The sequence below is a fragment of the Sitophilus oryzae genome, unplaced genomic scaffold, assembly GCF_002938485.1.
Source record: "Sitophilus oryzae breed Bouriz unplaced genomic scaffold, Soryzae_2.0 scaffold_1586_pilon_pilon, whole genome shotgun sequence".
Lineage (NCBI taxonomy): Eukaryota > Metazoa > Arthropoda > Insecta > Coleoptera > Curculionidae > Sitophilus > Sitophilus oryzae.
The window spans coordinates 1,859,902-1,882,656 of NW_022146265.1; the positions used below are offsets into that span (position 1 = coordinate 1,859,902).

General features: G+C 31.7%; 1 protein-coding gene across 3 annotated transcripts; it reads right to left on the bottom strand.

Annotated features, from left to right (window-relative positions):
* Positions 1 to 1,354: 1,354 nt before the first annotated feature.
* On the bottom strand, positions 1,355 to 22,609 carry LOC115879696 (PH-interacting protein). Of its 3 annotated transcripts, none has more exons than XM_030896648.1 (32): positions 22,450 to 22,609; positions 22,339 to 22,397; positions 22,235 to 22,264; positions 22,119 to 22,178; positions 21,840 to 22,062; positions 21,639 to 21,786; positions 21,419 to 21,581; positions 21,183 to 21,364; positions 20,829 to 20,962; positions 20,591 to 20,774; positions 20,380 to 20,531; positions 20,179 to 20,319; positions 20,004 to 20,125; positions 19,717 to 19,942; positions 19,643 to 19,645; positions 19,484 to 19,583; positions 19,318 to 19,428; positions 19,049 to 19,220; positions 17,789 to 17,895; positions 17,519 to 17,684; positions 15,773 to 15,904; positions 15,586 to 15,688; positions 12,990 to 13,290; positions 10,573 to 10,739; positions 10,378 to 10,517; positions 9,020 to 9,153; positions 7,815 to 7,940; positions 7,618 to 7,694; positions 5,775 to 5,871; positions 5,626 to 5,713; positions 5,426 to 5,566; positions 1,355 to 3,523 (listed from the first exon to the last, which is right to left on the bottom strand). In XM_030896648.1, exons 1-32 carry the CDS (start codon positions 22,511 to 22,513, stop codon positions 2,165 to 2,167), a joined length of 5,412 nt encoding a protein of 1,803 aa, XP_030752508.1. In that variant the 5' UTR covers positions 22,514 to 22,609; the 3' UTR covers positions 1,355 to 2,164. The 3 variants fall into 3 exon arrangements, with proteins under 3 accessions (XP_030752508.1, XP_030752507.1, XP_030752509.1); XM_030896647.1 differs by having other exon boundaries at positions 19,643 to 19,648; XM_030896649.1 differs by lacking the exon at positions 19,643 to 19,645.
* Between the last annotated feature and the right edge of the window lie 146 nt (positions 22,610 to 22,755).

Below are 22,755 nucleotides of genomic sequence, written 5' to 3' on the forward strand. Positions count from 1 at the left end.
TCTGCAGCGCATGCGCAAATGAAATAATGTCTTCATATTTCCTTCTGCGCATACGCATCACAGTTCTAGGACGGTTCAGAATCGGTAATAAGAGAAACCCGAAGTTAGCTATTGTATGCTATAAAATATAAAATAAAGGTCGTAAACACGAATAAAAAACAAATTAAGTTATCTCAGGTTATGTTTTTTTTTGGTAACTTTCAGTGGAGCAAAAATGAAATGTCCCTAAAAATTCGCGACTGTATGAAATAGGTCCAAATTTTGCGAATATTTTTTGGCGAATCGCTTTCCGCAATTCGCAATTCGCGTCTACATGAAACAAGCTTTAGGTTTACAGCAGATGACGACTTAGCCCTTCTAAGAGAATTATTTGTTGTTTGTTGCTCTAAACCCACTGGCAGACGTTGAACAATAAAGCACTGGAAATAAGCACTTTAGCCCTTTAGTTTTAAAATACCTAGTAAACAAAACAATTTCAAAGTTAGGTTAAGTTTAAATAGCGGACGCGACGCGAACAGAATTCTTTCCAATCCGATAACTGTAAAAATAACACCTGGCCTTATTAACGTCCATGCACGCTATTCGGTTTAGCGATATCTCTCTTTTACGCTGTTTATTGTTATTTTACGCGAGTTTATTTTTGCGCACAGGAAATTTGACTCGTTTGCACATCGTCATAAAAAACAATTTTCGTACCATGAATTAGAGATAAGATTTTTATCTGTATACATATAGTATACTTAATCTGTGTTATAGGTATGTGAAAAAAACATCAAAACATCGTCCGTTTATTTTGCGCAGAGGTAGATGGTTGGTTATCATTATTCACTCTCGAATTCGTGAGCTCGGAGCTGTCATCATTGGTTTCCGAACCTGCCGGTGATAATTCCAGTCTCTGTGATTTGACGTAGCTCCAAGATGCCTTCCTTCTTTTTATTTGTCCCTTTAGACTCAGATGGATCGTCGCTATCCGAAAAAACTTTGTTCCTGAGTTTATTGAAAGAGGCTGGTTTGTATTCATCATCGTCATCACTTTTCTCGTAAAAATAAACGTCTTTAGTTTAGCTAACAATTGAAAATCATGAAATTAAGGGACAACAAACGGCAACATTGCTGGGTGCCTGAGTAGACTAGTGGGACGTAGGCGCTAGTCACAAAAATATTATTTCAATCAAATGTATTTAAAATAATAGGTGTCACTGTTCTCTGTGCACAATCTTCTGATTGTTATCGTGCATTTAGGTCATTGCTACAGCGGTTTTTGAATTCCCTATACAATAATTTTCCCGGTATCATCCACCTTGAAACAGAAATAACCTGGATTTTGGGCCAGAACAAAAAACAATAATTTTGCTGTTTATTTTCTGTATTTAATACTTAAACTTGAAACATGAAATAATAAAAATCTAAGCCATTCTGTTATATAAGACAAAAGACTATATTAAAAAATAAAATAATGAATATGGAACTACTCTGGAAAGAACTAAAAAAACACTTTAATCACAAATCGTTTGGAGTTAAAAAAATATATGTAGATGTATATTATTAACATTTTTATTACATTTCTAGGGGGCAGTTTTGCACTCACTAAAAATAAATAATAACAAAACTAATTAGAATAAACAGATGTATGAATTCGTTCTGGAAAATAATTTTAAGGTGCATTTAAAATATTATCCTCCTACATCTGGTATTTTGTCATACAGTTAAAAAAGAGTTTAAACAAAATATATGACTTATTCACCTTCTTTGGACTTAGGTAATATAACTAAGGTAAGAAACAAGTAAACAAATATAACGCGTTTTATATCATTTATCGATATCTTCCTAAACTATATGTACAAATATTTCCCACAACAAACTTTAAATTGAAGTTTTTAAAATCAGTTTTAAATTCGTATAAACCCGATTTTAAATTTTTACTAGTTTTATTTTTTTAACGTGGCAGTCTAATTGTGGGACAAATTAGTCTCGCCCTTTGGAGATCTTTTAGTCATTATTCGTAAAAAAACAACAACAAATTAAAATAAACTTTTGGTACTTATTACACATACCGATCGTTCTATGTACACAATCACGACGCCACAAAGTTGAAACGACATTAGTGTCTACAACATTTGCTACAGCGTTTTTTGAATTTGCCGATACAGTAACTCTCTCGGCATCATCCAACCTTTTTGTCCTTCTTCAAGAAGGCCGCAGCGCGTTCTGTTATTTTTCTAATCCGTCCTCTACTGCTAACACCAGCAAAGTATCCTTTACCGTTACTTTGCACCAATGGAATATCGTCATCGTCGGAATCATCGCTCCCGCTTTTCAAAACCTTCCTCCTCTTAGAAGCTAACCTAGAAAGAAGTTCATTGTCCGACTCGCTCGACTGATTCACTTTATTCCTCTTTAACTTCTGTCTCAAACCAGCTTTTCTTTTTCTTATTTTACTGGAACTACTAGAGGAATCAGACGTCTCTTCTGGGGAAGATTGATCTGAATCTTCAACGACAAAGGAAGGTCTTCGTTTTCTCCGTGTCGTCTTCTTTTTCGACCTAAAACTCCTGTTGTTGATTTCAAAGTCTTCGTCTAACTCTGAACTATGTTTTCTTCGTCTTCTTGAAGATAAAGCGGTTTTTTTCGCCCTGGAATTAGAACTGCTCTCTTCTAAGCAAAAATCTTCGTCACTACTTTGTCTTCTTTTTCTTCTCGCGCCGTTTCTTTTCAACTTGCTATCGCTTTCGAGTTCGTCCGAATCTTCACTCGGAGAATTTTCAATATTGCTTTGCGCAGAGGTAGATGGTTGGTTATCATTATTCACTCTCGAATTCGTGAGCTCGGAGCTGTCATCGTTGGTTTCCGAACCTGCCGGTGATAATTCCAGTCTCTGTAATTTGACGTAACTCGAAGATATGTCTTCCTTCTTTTTATTTGTCCCTTTAGACTCAGATGGATCGTCGCTATCTGAAAAGACTTTGTTCCTGAGTTTATTGAAAGTAGTTGGTTTGTATTCATCATCTTCTTCACTTTTCTCGACGTATGAATTATTTTTCTTCTCGTTCTTATTAGGTCGTACGTTCGGTTCCAGTCTTTTAGATGAGTAGTTGTGTTCGAAGTATTCAATACGATTTGATGTGGACGGGCCTGGAAGATACTCAAACTCGACGTGATCACCGTTTAGTTCAGGTCCGGACGAGTTGTTCTTATCCTCCATAGGCGTGTAAAAAGGTACTTTATCTAAAGTCGTATCTGACTCGGTGGCTGTGTTTGATCTGCTCATATTTCTCAACGTTTGTAAAGGAGTATTGTCGCTGTCACTATCTGAGTTAGTCGAAGCGTTAAACAGCACCGGTTTCTGTTTTCTTTTAAGGTTTCTGTTTTTAAACGAACTATTGTGCGAACCGACACTGATATCACTGTCTTCAGACTCGCTGTTGATGTGACGTTGACGTTTCTTGCATAAACGCCAGCTGGTCATAATCTTTTTAACGTGGTCTTCAAACATACTGCTCAGATGTACGGTCATAATGTATATCTAGAAACGAAGTAATTAATTTGATTTAGACAATTATACAGGGTTGTTCACCACATACGACACGGAGTATTGTTGTAGCTAAACGATTAGATTTTTACAAATTGTAAGTTTTGGGTTCATTGAAGGACTATTAGAGCTACAATTTAAAAATAATTTTACAAGATACAGAGTGGCCCAAATAAGTAAAAAATATTATAGTTGCATTTTTTTGGAACACTCTGTATATTATTATATTTTAGATTCTACGATTGAAATAAAGGTAAATTTGATTAAGGTTTATCACACTTAAACCTTACTTATCTCACTTAACCTTACCGTTTTCGAAGTAATTTCAATTTTGTGAAATTGCAGTAAAACATGGCTTCATTTCTCTAAGGGTATTAAATGTTTTAATACTAAATATTTACTGAATATTATTTATTGATCAGATATTGTGTTGCAATAATAAAAATTATACTACCTTATACAGAGAGTCCAAAAATTTATATTAAATAATTACTAGCTTTAAACGGCAATAACTTGTTTAATTTAAATAGAACACCCTATATATTTTACGTGAATCAGATGCACAATTTAATTGTCTATCAAATTGTATTATGCTCAAGTTTTCGTAGAAAATACATTTTATTATAATTTAGACCTCATTTATCACTATACCCTTGGAATATTCACATTTTAGATTTTGTTAAGGCAACATACGTATGTACAAAATGTACAGGTAATAATATTGCAAGCCCATTTGTTTCCAAAAAGAAAACTATTTAAATCTTTGTAGAAGAGTATACCAATTATTACTAATTATTAATATACCACCATTATTTCCGCCGAGAAATTAGTTAATTACATACTTAATTGTTTTAATTAATAAATTATTCTAAATAAAGGTGGATTTGACTCAGTAATCAATACAATAAGTTATGAAAATGAAAGTCTCTGTTGTTGTAAATAAGCATTCGTCAAAAATTTAATCAAATTTACAAGGTTTTAATTTTTACGACACTGTTTAATACACACACAAAATTCACTTTTTTAGTATTTGGAGCAATTATTATTAATCAACGTAAACAGTCAATTAATGTAGTTTGAATACTGGGATCATATTAATTGGTTGTCTTTGACAAAAAAATATTTAAAGTTTTTTATCTTTTAATGAAAGAGAACCATATCGACAATATTAGTATCTGGTACTCTTTGAAAATTTGTTAGATGCATATAAATAATCTAAAATGTCAATATTCCATGGGTATAGTGATAAATGAGGCCTAAATTGTAAGAAAATGCATTTTCTGAGAAAACTTGAAGAGATAGGTAAAAAATGGTATAATACAATTTGATAGACAATTAAATTGTGCATCGGATTCTCGTAAAATACACAGGGTGTTCCATTTAAATTAAAAAAGTTTTTTCCTTTTAAAGTTAGTAATTATTTAATATAAATTTTTAGACACTCTGTGTAACGTAGTATTTTGTTTACTATTGCAACACAATATCGGATCAATAAATAAACTTCAGTAAATATTTCGTATTAAAAACTTCGATACCCTTGGAGAAATAAAGCCTTAAATTTTTTTCTGCAATTGCATAAAATTGAAAATTTTTCAAAGACGGTAAGGTTTGGTTTGGTTATCACACTTATAAACCTTAATTAAATTTACATTTATTTCAATCGTAGAATCTAAAAATAGAATAATATTCATAGTGTTCCATTTAAAAAAATACAACTATAATATCTTTAACTTATTTGGGACACTATGTATCTTATCGTATTTTTAAATTGTAGCTCTAACAGTCCTTCAACGAACCCAGAACTTATAATTTGTAAAAATCTAATAGTTTAGCTATAATACTCCGTGTCGTATGTGGTGAACAACCCTGTATTTGTTAGGAAATGAAATGTGTTACCCTAGATCTCTTGTTAGTGTTAAACGTTCTGGAGTTTTGAAACATCAATTTCATATCAGCACAAAATTCTTGCGGTACTTGATAAGCGTTGTTGACCAATTTATCTTTGATTGTGCCCAAGTCCATTGGATTCTTGATAACCTATATAACAAGAATTATTGATTTGTAAATATTTCATATACATATTTATATAAAATTACCTTATGATAGTTTGGGTACTTAATTTTATTGACGGGAGTCCTAAATGGTCCTGACTCGTCTGTTTGCCACATCAGTTCTAAAAGTGTTCTGAAAATAATTTAATTTACGTTAGTAAAGGCTTATTTATGAACATCTATCTTTTTCTTACTGAGCTTCTAGTTTCCAGTCATCTGGAGATTTCCAGGCTCGGACTAACAGAGATCTCGATGCGCGACTAGTAGATGGTTGGGGTATTTCAATGTCATCTACAAATTAAGTTGTTTTTGACTCACTATATAGGGTGATTCGCGGCGATGGCATGTTAGATGTTTATGGGGTGATGGATTTTTTTTTTAAATTTGGGGTTTTACATAAAGACACCTGCTACATCTATTTAAAATATTTGCAGAGTTACAATGTTGTCGCATCATCTGAAAAGTCGTAGCATCTTTCTTAAATAGGACATCCGGTATATTATTACATTTTTGGAAACTACTTTCATATCTCATAATTTTTCTATGATATTAACTTATACCTATATTGCCTCCAACCTATCTCTAATAGTTTTTGAGATAAAAAAACGTGTAAAATTAGCAAAAAAAAAAATCTTGAATAAGCGTTGGTAAAATCATGAATTGGACATTTTGAAAGTTTTTTTGGACATTTTGGAAGAAATTTGGGTTATAAGTTAACGAAGGTCGATATATTCGAACTGTCTTGGATATTACACAGGGAGAGCTAAAAAAATATTTATTTCCGTTTGTTATAAAAATGCTCAAATCTTTGTTATTTTAAATTCAAGCCTAGTTCCCCTTTCTTGAGTTATAACGAGTTAAGGAAAAGCTGTTGAAACGTTCCCTGTTTTATTAAATTTACGAATTATTTTCGAAACGGTGCCTTTTAAAATGTTTAAATTTTTACTTATTTGAATTTGTTTATAACCGCTCTTGTATAATTCAACTATTTTATTTTTTAAATCCGTAGAGAAATATTTAGACTTGGGCATGATGTTTATATTTATCTGAAGCAAATCGTACCGTTTATCAGCTTAAACTAAATAATTTTAATGTATTTATTTATGGTTTCTATACTTTTAGCTACAAGAAATCTATTGTTCTCCTACAAAAACTGCTAAACAGATTTTTTTCGCTGTATAATTTTTGGAATACTTTTATTTGCTGATAAGCTGTTCATTTATATTCCTGAGAGTTTAAGCATAGCAATATTTTCTGTGATATTTTAAAAAGTAAAAAGTTTCCATACTTTTGGCCACCACTGTAGGTAAGTATAATAGTAAAATTATGAGATACGAAAGTAGTTTCGAAAAATGTAATAATATACCGGATGTTCCATTTAAAGTAACAAAGATGCTAGTACGTTTAGTATAGCGGCAATACCGTAATGCTGAAAATATTTTATATAGATGGAGCAAGCGCCTTTATGTAAAAACCCAAATTTAAAAAAAAATCACCGGTTCTCCATAAACGTCTAACATACCTTGGCCATGAATCACCCCGTATATCTTACTAATAAAATATTATATGTCAAAATTTGTTCATTACTTCAAAATTACTTCTAAAATTACCGGTACATTTGAACTACCGTATGATCTAGAAAAAACGGCGTCAACGATGGCTATGAAATGAAGATCGCTGTCATTTTATATGTAAATTTATATGGGAAATGTCATCGATCGTCATTTCCCAGCCAACTGGACGCCATCTTTTTTTCGATCATACGGTACTACCAGCGATAATTTTTCAGTTTTAGACTATAAATGGAGAATTAAGAGGTATAGACAACACGGAATTAATGAAACAGTTGCTTGTAATCTGAGATTATTCATAAATATTTATACAGTTTGTCTAAAGACTTTTCGGCTAAATACAGGAAAAAAAAAATGAGAAAAGTAATTTTTGATACAACTCTGCGTTTCAGCAAACTGATAATAAGGCAAAATTCAGCTTCAATAATGTAAAATGCGTTAAGTTAATTTACTCAAATTACCATACCTTCTGCATTGAATGAGTCATAACCATCTACTAATTGATGATAAATTGAAGCTACGTCTATGCCGTTATCACCACTCCTGCAAAATATTAAATTACATTAATAAATAAGGGTATAAACATAACTAAAATGATATCAATATAATTTAATCTTGAAGTGGGCAAAAACCTCTTTCTTAGTTTTTATTATAAATACTTACTTGAGAATTCTAAGGCACAACTCTGTTATTATTTTTGCGTGTTTTACTATCACACTACGTTTCTCATTGAATTTTTCGGCATTTATAGCTAAATAACGAATATCGAACTGAGCTGCGGATAAACGCCTAAAAGAAATTATTATAATTAAAAAATGTATCATACGATTAAAAACAAACGGCGTCAGATTTAAAATTAAAAGAGCAATGTCATGGATCGTCATTTGCAAGCTAACTTGACGCCTTTTTTGTTCATACCGTATATACAGGGTGTCTCAGATTTTAATAGGGAAAATTTAATAGACGATAGAACTTCAAACAAAAATAAAACAAAAAGTTCATATCAACTTGTAAGATTTAAAGCTTCCTTTTCGAGATACAGGGTGTTAAAGTTACTTAAAAAAGAAAAAAAAAATTAAGATATTTGAAAAACTATTTAATCGATTTTGATATAACTTGACCTGTTTATAATACTTACTATGGGACTTAATTTGATGTAATTAGATTTAAGTTTAATGGCCAGGGGCGGCGGTGGGGCATCACTGTTAAATTATTTTAAAGAAAAAAATAGGCGCGCCACTGCTTTTTTAGAAGTTTAATATTATTTTTGGATTTAGTAATTAAAAATATATTTTTTTTGTCTCCTGACTTTTTTGTCTATTATGCTTACTTCTTGCGAAAAAAATTAAATTCTAATTGGTAATTAATATTATAATTAGGATTCTAATGGTACCCTGTATCTCGAAAAGGAAGCTTTAAATCTTACAAGTTGATATGAACTTTTTGTTTTATTTTTGCAAGTTCTATCGTCTATTAAATTTTCCCGATTAAAATCTGAGACCCCTGTATAGAGCCATATGTGTGTTATTACAAGGAATAAATGACTAAGATTAGTAAGAGAACATAATATTTTTTAGTTTTCTTGCATTATTTTGACATTAGAAAAACTACTGAAGGTATTATACTCTGTCCAACGGGAGGATCCCTGACAGTGACAGTTGTGAGAAATTGTAATTTCTGACATCTTTTGGATGTCCTCTGTCGAAATCTTCCCTGAATAGTAGGATAGACTATAATTGTCCTGAATTTGATGCCAGATACACTAAATTATTAAGTTCTTCACTGTTGTAGTAGCTAAAGAGCTAATTATAGTAAACTTTTAGCGAGTTATTCCTTGTGGTAATAAATTTGATTTTACTTTTTCATACCTATAAAAATTATTTTCAAATCTCGCCTTAATAGTAGATAAGTCTATCGGATATTCTATGATGCGGGCGTAGGAAGGATATACATTAACATCTACAGGCACTAGAAATGGTTCTGCTATTGCCAATTCCATCACCTAAAAACATAGATAGAAGATTGTTTAAATTTCTCTAAAAATAGAACATAGAACAGACGGTTTCGACAGGCAACGTCCAATATACAACTTTTTATTTATACAGGGTGTTTCAAAAAACATGTGTCATCTCTCGTAGGGAGATTCCTCACGTAAAAATAAGATTTATTTTTCATATCAACATAGGTCCGATTCTGCTTTGTTTCGTAGCTACAGGGTGTTAAAATCTAAATATTTTTTCGATTTATTATAATTTTCTTCCAAGTATGAAATTTTTAAGGTAAAAGTTACTATAAATGCGACATATTTTAAGACTAAAAAAGTGTCGACATATTCACCAGGGACGTGCATATGGGTTATAATTGGAATATTTTTTTAAAAAAAGCATGCACGCCACTTTTTTTTTTCTGTTGTTAGCGAAATAGTGTAAGAAGTTTAATGCCAATTTAAAGTTGTCTCTTGATATTTTGTCGATTTCGGCCTCCTTAATGAGATAAACTCAATTTTATTAATTTGCCTTGATCCAAGTCTAAAAGCAACCTTTAAAAAAATTAATATCACTAACTTGCGAAAGTTTTAAACAAGTGAATTAATTCTATTGATTCCTCATCAAAAAATATAAATAAAAAGTTCCTATAAACATGGGTATGGAAATGCATAGTTTTAGAGTTGGTCTTAGAAAAGTCATAATAACTAATAGTAATAATACTTAATAATAAATTAGGTAAAATACATTAATTTAAATTTTATTTTTATTTTAATTTAATTAAATGTGATTAATAAAATAGCGTTCATCTCATCAAGAAGGCCGAATTCGACAAAATATCAAGAGACAGCTTTTAATTGGCATTAAACGGCCTACACAATTTTGATATCAAAAGAAAAAAAGTCAGTGGCGCACATGTTTTTTTTTTGAAAAATATTCTAGTGATAACCCATATGCACGTCCCTGGTGAATTTATCTCCGCTTTTTTAGCATTAAAATATGTCGCATTTATAGTAACTTTTACCCTCAAAATTTCATTCAAATCGCTAGTACTTGGAAGAAAATTATAATAAATCGAAAAAATATTAAGACTTTAACACCCTGTAGCTACGAAACAAAGCAGGATCGGACCTATGTTGACATAATAAATAAATATTATTTTTACGAAAGGAATCTCCCCACGAGAGATGGCACATGTTTTTTGACACACCCTGTTTATATTTTAACAAATTGCGATATACCTGAGTTATACCAATAGTGATGGCCCTACAAGCACTATCCCTTTCAAAGTTAGGCCAGTCTTCTGGAACAGGCTTGTACAGAATTGATTTTAGTTCACTACTAGATACTGGCATTGCAGCTTTATCATCTTCTGGTATACCTAAAAAAAATATATAATTTAACCTGTATTACAGTTTTTTAGAAGACGTTCTTACGGCTTTCGTCGATAGGTTCCATATCCCATGGACTCATTCTTTCGCTTTCGCCGTTTGTCCAACATATTTCATAGTACATGAAAATGGATTCTGGATACGCCTCATTCACCGCACTTTTTCCTTTAACTACTCCGATCCACCAGTTATCATCTATCATACATCGAAATCTATAAAAAATATAGCGGTGGAATAAAATTTTATGATTATGAACCTTTGAATAAAAAAATTAAAGGAGTATAATGATATCCATGTATTCATGCATGGTAGACGGATCCTTGACAGTTCTGTATGACGATTCATTTGAAATTTTGTGGATTTGTCAGTCTTTACTGAGCTTATTTTATGTTATTTATTATTTATTCTACTACTAATAGTTGTTTAAAGGTAGTAAATCTAAAAGGAAATTGTGGCAGAACTAAAATTAACAGTGACAGTATTGCGATTTATCGAAAAAGACTGTAAAATAGTGGGTTGTGTAGCGTGCGGTAGATCTTGGTCAAAAATCGAGGGAAATAATGGAATAACTTTTCGCTAGTAAATGACTATAAAATAAGATGACTACATGTAGTAAACCGATCATTTACGAAATTCACTTAAAATTAACTAATAATATATTTTTACTTGCATTTTTGCTTTTATTTACTACTTGTTAAAGATTACATGTCGAAGAGTTTAGATACGTCAATTTGACTTTCCTGCTTCAGTAGCGTATCGGATGTTTGTGTTAACGGTCTTAATTAGAACGGCACTGATAAACCCGAAATTTAAGTCGGCCATGATAGGACCACGTCGCGTTCGATCTAAGATTTTTGATTCTTTTCCTTAATCTTTTTATTCAAAGTTATGAACCAATACATTTGAACTATTGGCAGCGATATTTTTTCAGTATAAAATTTCAATTTTTTTTGTTATTGGTTGAATTTAAAGACTTCGATTGGTTAGAAAATTATGCAGTTTTTAAATTTGTTGCAATCGTATATATCCGATGAACGGATGCATGAACCGTTCATCGGATATATACGATTTGCTTGTGATTGGTGTCATTTTATATTTTCATTTTCATAACGATTTCGCTGTATTTATAGTCTAGCAACGTTTTCGAGAGAGAATTTTAAGAAAGCTGGTTCTTTAATACATCTTTTGCTATGCTCTCCTGAACAGAGTGTGGACTGTCTGGCTGCTGGTAGACGTTGCGTTCACTACTGCGCATCATATCTGTATTCAACATCTGTTCACTACTCCGCATCACAAATTCTACCCTCTCTTTCAGGAACTAAGGAGGCTAAGACAAACCCATGTGTAGCATATTCAGTTTCATAAAAAAAAGTAGCAATGATAATATATTAAAGAACCTGCTTTCTTAAAATTCTCGTTTTCCCGACGGTGCTCGCTTTTGTACTATTATATGTTTATTAAGGCTAGATTAAATTTGTCAAAAAAATGTCAAAACGCTCGTTATTGTACGATCTTTCTCCGTTGACGGGCTGACAAATTACAGATGAAAAGTGGCGCGAAAACGCTATAACCAATCAGAGCGCCGTCGGACTATCGTATCAACGGATAACGGACGCATGAAAATCAAGCTTTATTTATAATATTTTTCCAAACGTTAGAGAAATAGTAACCTCTGATGTTTGGGAAAATGTTATAAATTTAAAAAAATGTGAATATACCAAGTGGCATTACAAAGATTTTCAGGGAGTTAATCAAATTCTACAGACAATGGTTCAATTATTAATTAAATAATACCAATATACCTAAATCACACTGTACAGGGTGGCTCGAATTCGACGCTCATCATTGGGATTTCGGAAACCGTAAGAGATACAGGATCGGTTAAATGGAGGCAAAGTTGCGCAATTTGATGCTCAATAAAATGCCGCATTGCATTTTGAATTACTTCCGAATATATTCGAAAAAAAAAACGGAATTTTCAATTTGGTTTTCTATTGTTTCCCGGCTTTATATGTTAAGATAACTTAAAATGAAAAACACATTTTCATGGCCACTTTTTCTTCTCTATAACTCTATGTGATTAAATATTGACGTTTCAGTTTCTGGCGACCATCATCAACTTAATTTTTTTAAATACGGACCTGATTTTTTTTTCAATTTAATTAAATCCTGTCATCACTCTTAAAACACTATATATAGTCACTTTGATATTTGCCGACGTTTCGTACAGAAAATTCCATCACCAGAATATTTTATGCAAAAAAAAATAAAAAAAATAAAAATGCAATACGGCATTTTATTGAGCATCAAATTGCGCAACTTTGCCTCCATTTAACCGATCCTGTATCTCTTTCGGTTTCCGAAATCCCAATGATGAGCGTCGAATTCGAGCCGCCCTGTACACACCGTTGTCAGAACACTAAACCAACCTCTATGAATACTAATAAAAAAAAATTGCTCACTTATCGCCGACATCCCAATCTCTAGATAACGCCGTCAAATAACACTGTTTTAAAACGAAAAAATCAAGTACGTCGGGCATATCGTGATATTTCACTGTTAATGAGCGCCCTGTAAAGCAGCCGTCTTCATCTTGAATGGCTAAATTCAAACAGCACAACCTCGGCGGTTTAATTTCGTAATGTATGTCGACCACCTTACAAAACTCCCTATCTTTCAATTGCATTTTTACCCATGGGAGATCCTTATTTAGCGGTTCGTATATATTCTTTAATTTTACCGCTTCTACGTACAGTTGGTGACCTTGAAGAGAGAAGAAGGAACAATGTATATATGAATACAAACACATTTAAAAGACTATACTGCGGTCTTCCCATATACAGAGTGTCCCAATATTCCCTGGACATAGAACTACAGCGTATTTTTGGAATCAAAATAAGTTCATTGGACTCAATTTACCTTTATATAAAAGTGCTTCGTTTGTCCGTTAGAGGGCATCAAACTTTAAAAAAATAAAACACATTTTTTCAGATATTTTAAGAACCATTATTCCGATTTGAATGAGCTTTTGGGTGACTATGTTTTGCTGAGTGCTTTAACATTTGACTTTCAAAAAAATCAAGAAACAGTACGAGAAGGGTAAAAACTACCCTCATCCCTACATAAATTTTAGTATAAATATTTTTGAACTCTAACGATGACCGATTTTATTTCGTACTTTTAGTATTTACTATATTTTTGTCTCTTGTAAAAAAACGCCACCGCGCATACTTTTTGAGGAATATTTTTCCGAAGCTGATTTCCAAAAAATGTTTATTTATCACATCAAGCTATGGAGACGCATAAAATCTATTATGCTCTAATAATCTAATTGGCGAAAATATGGAATTTTATGTCAGTATCACAAATTATATTTGAGAATAAACTTCTTAAAAAGCTTAAAAAAATTAATAAATTTTAAATTAATTAACGTTCGGGTTTATTTTTTATTGATACCATCTAACGGACAAATGAAGCACTTTTGTATAAAGGTAAATAATGTGCAATGCACTTATTTTGATTCAAAAAATGCGTAGTTGTTCTATGTCCACGGAATATTGGAACTCTCTGTATATTTCGTAGGTTTGCTTTGGAAAAATAAGTTCTCCAAAAGTTTTTCTCAAAACCTATGTGATCTAGCGTTTTTTTTACAAGAGACAAAAAATGTAGTAAACACTAGAGGGACCATTTTACGAAAAGAAAATATGTCGTCGGTCGAGTTGGAAAATGTTTACACTAAAATCCATCACCCTGCCACATCCCATACTTTCTTGATTTTTGTGAAAGTCAAATGTTAAAGCACTCGGCAAAACATACAACCCAAAAGCTCATTCAAATCGGAATAACGGTTGTTAAAATATCTGAAAAAATGTGTTTATTTCTTTAAAGTCTAATGCCCTCTAGCGGACTAACGAAGCACTTTTGTATAGCACTAATTAATAAATAATTTGATTCACTTTCACAAAGTTTGTATCAACATTTTTGATAAACACGTGGACTGCTCACAAATACACGTCGTGTCACTACGTATTTCTAAGCCGTAGGCTGTCCTTACCATTTTTCGTTTTGCTAGCTTGTGTGTTGCCTTGAATTTTTACTCACAGCGCATAGAAGTTTCAGCGTAAAGCAGTGTAAAAGAAGTTTCACTTCAAAAATTGAGTTTGTAGTTGATATAAACAAAATAATTCAAAAATCAATAAATCGAAGTTATATGCCAACTTTTGATTAAGAAAGCTTTGCATAGAACATATTGGATATGATTAAAATACCTCAGTTGATAAATATAAGCATAATGTTAAACTGGATTTATAAACTCGGCAGTTGAAGTTCAGTTGAAGTTCACAATGTTAAACACTATGAAATGAACGCGCGCATTTATAAAGTCAGTCGGTCGAAAAGTTGGCAGTTCGTTTTACGTTCAGCGGAGTTCAAAGATGGTCAATGTTTATGTCGGCAGTTGGCGACGTTCGGCGACAGCCAATGAATAAGCGCCTGTCAATCACGTGAAGCACGGTAAAGAGAGGCGACGTCGATGCATTGGAAAATGATCCTTATTGTTGTTTCATTATTTCTGTTAATGTAAAGTTTATATTTTGCGTAATCTTGGATTACTTGGTGTTTGAACTTTGACAAATATCAAAAGTATTTTTAAATCGAAAGAAAAACGTTCGAAATTTTCACAGTTCCAAACCTAACCTACAACTGAAATTGACAGCTTGTAAATGCAAAAATATTGAACCTCAACTGCTTCAACTGCGGCGAACGCCCAACTGCAACTGAATGCCAACTTCCGAGTTTATAAATCCAGCTTTACATTCTTAAAATTAATTGACTTCAAAATATTCAACAAAGAGTTACGTCTTTAACCTCAATTTCAAAAATAAAATAAAACATATGATTTGGAAGGACAGCTTTATACACCGGCTTGGGAAATGCATCAAAATTCTATATTCATCCTTCAATATTGCGACAAAAATTTAAGCAGTACCCGCGGTATAGTCTTTTAAACGCATTTAATATCTGATCAATTTGAATTTAACTTGGTTATTATTCACTAACCTTGAACGAAGTAAACAAGTTCGTCACTAATTTGTGGATAATAGGGCGACTTTCTTGGTCTTGTCTCCGAGAGCCATTCACTTAATTTGTAATGCTCCGAAATCTAAAGTAAACTTTATTTTATGAGCATATTGTGAAACAAAATTGGCCTTTATTTTATGAGCATATTGTGAAACAAAAAACGTACCTTAATTTTTGGTCCCTTAGTTGTCCCATTTGTTGGAGAAGAAACAGAAGCTGTTTGTTTATTCACGGTGACTTTAGCAGCATTATTATTTTTAGATGTTGAAGGCTTAGGAGACACTTTTCGTGCCTTTTCCTGAAAAATAAAGCCACATTATTACATAATACTAAAAAAGTATTATTATATCTCTTATGTCCCAGATTTAGTTCAGTTCTGCGCCGCTGCGCGCTGATAGTCGTTTACAGCGGAGCGGATAAAGAATACTGTACCACAGATTATACAGATTATAAACTTTGTTTTTTATTTATTGTTTTTCGTGGTTCCAATTTTCGGAATCGGGCACTAGTTAGGTTACTAGTTTGCGCACATAGCACGCCCACTTATGGCCTCTAAAATTGTGTACAAAATAACGTTTAAAAATTGCTTAAATGGGCATGTGCGGGTATTTGACAGGTCGGCGAGATCTTTTATTTTAGGTTATGTTTGAATTGTTTTGAATTATTACTTTAGTTTTATTAGGTAATTTGATATTTAAGTCGCTGGAATTAGTTTTAATTAAATAAATATAGCCGCAAATATGGATTCCACTTCTTCCAATATCAAAGAACCTATAAATAGGCTTAGGTTTACAGCAGATGACGACTTAGCCCTTCTAAGAGAATTTGTTGCTTGTTGTCCTAAACCCACTGGCAGACGTTGAACAATAAAGCACTGGAAATAAGCAATTTAGCCCTTTAGTTTTAAAGTACCTAGTAAACAAAACAATTTCAAAGTTTTAAATTCAAAGTTAGGTTAAGTTTAAATAGCGGACGCGACGCGAACAGAATTCTTTCCGATCCGATAACTATAAATGAAGAGAGTTAATACCACCTCACGTAAAGGAAATAACTCCTGGCCTTATTAACGTCCATGCACGCTATTCGGTTTAGGGATATCTCTCTATTACGCTGTTTATTGTTATTTTACGTGAGTTTATTTTTGCGCACAGGAAATTAGGGATAAGATTTTTATCTGTATACATATAGTATACCTAATCTGTGACTGTACCATAGTTCTGCTTTCAGTTGACAGAGCGGGTGGTTGCCGGAGACAGTGTTGCCAGAACTACGGATTAATCCGTAGATTTACGGATTTTGGGTACAGTACGTTAATAATACGGATTTTCTATCATTAAACAATTTAATATAATATGATGAAACAAAGAATGACGTCAGAGTTAACTTAAAAATGAAGATCGCTGTTATTTCATAAGTAAAATATTATGGTAAATGTCAATAGACGTCATTTCCATACCAACTAAACGACTTTCTTCGATCATACAAAATAAAAAGAATTTTTATTTTTGTTGTTTATTCTATATTTAACAAGAATTAATTTTCAATATATAAACGCGGATTTTTCATCCAAAGATCTTTTCGTCAAAAGTATTACAGATATTACACATTTTAATATGGCAACACTGTCGCTTTCAGTTCCACACCGTCTTCGATATGTCTTCGCTAGCCGATTCTTCCCAATTCTTTCCTGCGATATTATATCATTTTTCGTAGAAAATATCCAAAATTCAGACGCATGAAAACAAAGTTTATTCAACAAAAAAATATATATTTCATGTTATTTTTTCGATATCATCTGTCAAAATATTCCCCGAGTTGTTGGACAGACTTTACTATTTATTACCAGTTTTTGAGAAAAGATAATGTATAACATCATTACTCTATTGTAAGACATACTTTTATTCCAGATTACCTTATTGTTTCTAGTTGTTTCCTTGTTATTCCTCGTCTTTCGTTCTTCTTTTTCTTCTTCCGACGATTCTTCATCTTCATCTGTTTGATCTGAGTCTTCAGACGATTCGTCGTCGTCCTCGTCATTATCCGAAGATGACTTGCGGTAAACCTTTCTTCTTCTAGTTCTGATATTCAATTCAGAGCATTAATATTTTACAAAAAATAAAAATAATTAAAAAAAATTAAAATATAAAAAAGAAATTATAAAAAAATACTTAAATCTTATTACCTTCTTTTTCGAGTTTCAGAAACTTCTTCCTCCCAATCTGATATTGAAGAGTCGTCAGTTGCGTTATCGCTTAATGGAACTATATCATACCTTTCCAACAGTTCTTCCTAAAATTTAATATTTGTGTAAGTCCAATATTGTACAAATTACACAAAAATATATATTCTCAGCAGTTGTACATGCAAACCATCAAATATAATGTAAAATATTTTGTCAAAATATGTTTAAAATGTACGCTATCGCTACGTTTACGGTTTGAAAATAATTTTGAATTTAATATTTTTAATTATGTTTTTGTGAAAATACAGTACCAATTTTAATGCTTAATTTCTCTAAGCGTATTTAAGTTTTTAAAATCAAATATTGTACTAAAGTTTTTCTACTTACTAAATTTTGTGTTGCAATAATAAAAATAATACTACCTTACACAGAGTATCTAAAAAATTATTTAAATAATTACTAGCTATAAACGGTAATAACTTGTTTAATTTAAATGGAACACCCGGTATATTTTACGAGAATCAGATGCACAATTTAATTGTTTATCAAATTGTATTATATCATTTTTTTACCCATCTCTTCAAGTTTTCGTTGAAAATGCATTTTCTTATAATTTTGACCACATTTTTACTATACCCATGGAATATTGAGATTTTAGATTATTTTTAAAAATATAACTTATTATATATATAATATAACTTAATATCTGTATTGTTGATATAGTTCACTTATTTCATAAAAAAAAATAAAAAAAAACTGTTTAAATATTTGTAAGAGGACCAATTACTACAATCCAGTATTCGAACTACATTAATTGGCTGTCTGCGTTGATTAATAATTGCTCCAAATACTAAAAAAACCTGAATTTTGATGTGTATTAGGCAGTGTGGTAAAAAGTAATACTAGTAGAAAAAATAATTTTTTGGAATAAATTTGTGTGTCTGGAAACGTTCGATCCTTTTTGATTTTTTCTACGTCGTTTACGCCAATTTTTAGTAAATGACGTTTAGATATTTACCTCGCCAAAATTATAACCGATTGTCATTCCCCAGCTGTCTTTGACGCTGCTTTTTTTCGATCATACTGTATTATTTCTTTTTTGTACAAACAAGTGGGTGTCGCGAAAGATACATTGTAACAATATTTTTATTTTGAGTGTGGTACAGTAAGATCAAAAAGAGAAATGTCTTTTGAAATAGAGGACGGTTGGCAATATTATATAACTTACACGCAAAATATAAAGACATTATTGATACTTACTGTTACTGGTTCGTAATTTCTGCGAGTTTTAGGCTTTTTAGACCCCGATGCGCGTTTTTTCTTGTCTTTTAATTTAGCTTTTAAATTACTGGGACCTGCGGTCGATATCATATGTGGTCTCTGACGTAATTGCTTTTGATATTCTTTCATTTCCGCATCTTCAGTTAGTTTTCTAAAAAAATATCAATATAATCTCTAGAAGTTATATAAAAGTAAGTAGGAAAAAAGTAAATAGGAAAGTTACTGATTTTGTTAATTTTTATACTTACCTAACTTCATTTAATCTTTTTAAAACTGAAGGAAGCAAAGGCTGTATCAGGACAGTCTTTTTCCATTCAATATTGTGGTCTGTCTGCCAATCTCCAGTGCTCTGCCTAATTCTATAATGCAATAATTCAGTAATATTTATAAGCGAATTACCAACAAAAAAATTACCTCTGACTTCTATATGAACCTCCAGCATTTCCTCTAACATCTTCATCTTCAGAGTCCTCAAGAAACCGTCTTGGAACATCTTGAATCACTTCTTGTGTTCCTAAATTAATAAACAAGTAAATATTTATCCAACTAAATCATTAAATACAATTTAATTACCTTCTGCTTACATGTGGAAAGCAAGGAAGAAAAAATATTACTTTAATTCAATTTCTTTTTTATATCAAACTTACCTTCATTGCCAATAACTATATTTGGTACTAATTGGTCGACGTTACAATTTTCACGGCCTGGTACCAGTCTTTGCAACATTGGAGGGTAAGGATTTCCATCTATGTCAACTAAGAAAGGTGGAGGCATCAAATGTGGAGGAACTTGGGTTTGTTCGTCGATAACCCAGTTGTTTGGATCGCGGCCCAATGGGCGATAGTCAGTATGAAAAAATAATTCTTTAGGTAGCTAAAAAATAAATATTTAATTAACTTACTGAAATTAACAATGATTTTAATATATATTATACCTGTTCATGAAAGTTACCACTACCAAACCCAAAAGTTAAAATATTGCCATAAGAATCGCTTGCAGCAATGACAGATCCTTCGGGATCCCACTTTGCATCATATATACCACCATTTTCTTGCCCTAAATTAAAGGAAAAATTTAAGAGTTGAAAATAATACAGGACTAAAAATTACCTTGAATAGCATTTAAGTATTTTGATACAATTTCTCCTTTGTTTAAATCCCAAACTAATAGTTGTCCATCATGTCCTGTTGATAAAATAACATCATTGTCATGTGGATGAGGCTCTAATACATATACTTCATCTGTATGACCTAAAGAGACAGACAATTATGCTCAAATGCTCTATTAAACCATACCATATTGTAATATACCTGGTAAGACTTTTAGTAATTCTCCATTTAAAGAATTCCATACTTTTAAAGTATGATCACTAACAGCTGTTATAACTAGTAAATCTGATCTATCCCAGGCCACCATTGTAACTCTTATTTTCTTAGAATCACATTCTACTACTTTTTGGTCACTAAAAATACATAACTCATCACCATAGTTTTATAATACTTATCTAAACGAATCACTTACTTTGATAATTTTGTTGTCATATCCAAATGAATATTTTTCCACTGTTGTTGCTCAAACCACCAAATAATTGCTGTACCATCTTTACTACCTGAAAGGAACTTGAGACCAGAATGAGCCCACTGAATTGAATCAACACGATCGGTATGAGCCTCAGTTTCCAGAATCCTTTGAGGGCCTTCATCTCCTAATTAATATTAAGTTAATAAATTAGAAATGTGTAATTAATGTGAGAATTTACCTTTCATGTAATAAACTCTAACATTATGATCAGCTGATCCAGTGGCTAAAAATGTTCCTCCAGGACTGAATGATGAACAGATCATTTGAGCCTGTCCAGGTCTTATTTTTTCCTGGTATAATATGGGTACATTTCTATTAAATAAATACAAACAATCAGAAAGGCAAAGACAAACAATAACAAAGGCAAAGTTTCCTACTACTGAAATTTAAAACTTATTATTTTCTAACTATGCATGTGGCAAAAACAAAATATTTTGAATTTATAAATATAAAACAATATGTCCTTATTGTTAAAAAACAGGATTAAATTTATTCTTATTAAAAAAAAAACAACAGAAGATAAAGGACCAACCTGAAATCGATAGTTCCTCCAGAGTCTGAAGTGTAAGTCCAAAAGGCAATTGAACCATCTGTACTAGTACTGATTAAATATTTTAAACCCCAGCAATCGGTTGGACAAAAATTTACTGAGGTGATCATACCAGTGTGCCCGGATAATACAGCTATCGGTGCGCCAGTTTGCAGATTCCAAACCTACACGTTTAAACATCTTATAATGAATAGTACTTAATACTAAAAACTACTTACTCTCAAAATTCTATCTATTGATCCAGCAGCTAAAAACGCATTTTGAGAATCGATAGCAATATCTGTAATTTCCGAAGAGGCCCCTCTAAAAGTTGCAATTAAGCGACCTGTATGGGTAGACCACAATTTTATTAACAGGTCATCAGCTCCAGTTATAATATATCTAAAATAAATAATTATATACCTCTAAAACAATTTCTCGTAATTCATTAGAGCCTACCTCCCAGAATGATCAAAAAGTAAACAATATACAGCTGATAAATGACCAAGTGTAATTCTTTGATTCTGAATACCATTATACAATTTTGGTGTTATAGCTCTATGCCTTGAAAATGGTCCTGCGATTTCTCTACCTCTTATACTATTGACTAAAATTTGAATTAGTTAAATTTGATTAAAACTGTAAATATATCAAACTAACTAATATTGAATGAACTTTTTAATTCCTGTATTGGTGCACCATGCAGTCTTGTAACATAGTTGTAAAACTGTTTATAGTTTGTATAAACTCCGACTTTATTTCTAACCTTTGGACGAAAACTTAGGAGTGAAGATGTATCTGGACAATTTGGGTTCAAATATTTAGAAGCTTGACAAGACAAATAATACAAAAAGTCCTGTCCAATATAGGGATATTGATTTTCCTAAAAAACAAACAATATAAATTATAGTTATATACTTAGTAAGTGAAAAAGACTACCATATCTTCCACTGATCTATCGTACTCATGACCCTCCCAATCAATTCGCTTAGGTAAAATCTGAAATTAGACTCATAGTAAAGTGAATGTTTTCATTTTAAATTTCTGATTATTACCTTTTTCTCTTCGAGTTCCTCATTTAAAGTCTGTAAAATCGCAATAATATTAACAAAGTGAAATAGAATTAAGTTAAATTAATTAAGAACTGATTGTTACACACCTGCAAAGTCCTTTTTAATGTTCCATTAGATAAAAATCGTTGAATGAGGAAGTAAACATCTAAAACAAAAACTTGTTAATGACATATGTATGTAAAGAGTTTTATTTATACCTGAATTTAGTCTTGAATTTAAGGAGGTAATTGTGTTATTTCTATTAACATTTATATTATCCATGTCAGTTAAAATTATTGTTTTAAAAGTAAATAAATAAAACAGCCCAATGGACTACTTTCCTAGGTTAGATACTAGTTTGACACTTAGTCTTCTTCAAGATTAAAACTGAGTCAATAGGAAACTGAGTCTATGATTTTTAAGTCTACAAAAATCTCTCTTTTTTATTGACTTAAAGGCTTTTTCAATACTAGGACTATCCGGCCTGTTAATAGGATACGGTTGTTGAGTCGTTGAGTGATAAT

Excerpts from the sequence above, each read along its gene's own strand:
- LOC115879696 (XM_030896647.1), bottom strand. The coding sequence starts at position 22,513 with ATGGATAATATAAATGTTAATAGAAATAACACAATTACCTCCTTAAAT. Across the intron at positions 22,179-22,234 it reads AGGAACTCGAAGAGAAAAAG|ATTTTACCTAAGCGAATTGA; the intron begins GTAATAATCAGA and ends GTCTAATTTCAG. Across the intron at positions 21,365-21,418 it reads CAATAGATAGAATTTTGAGA|GTTTGGAATCTGCAAACTGG; the intron begins GTAAGTAGTTTT and ends TTAAACGTGTAG.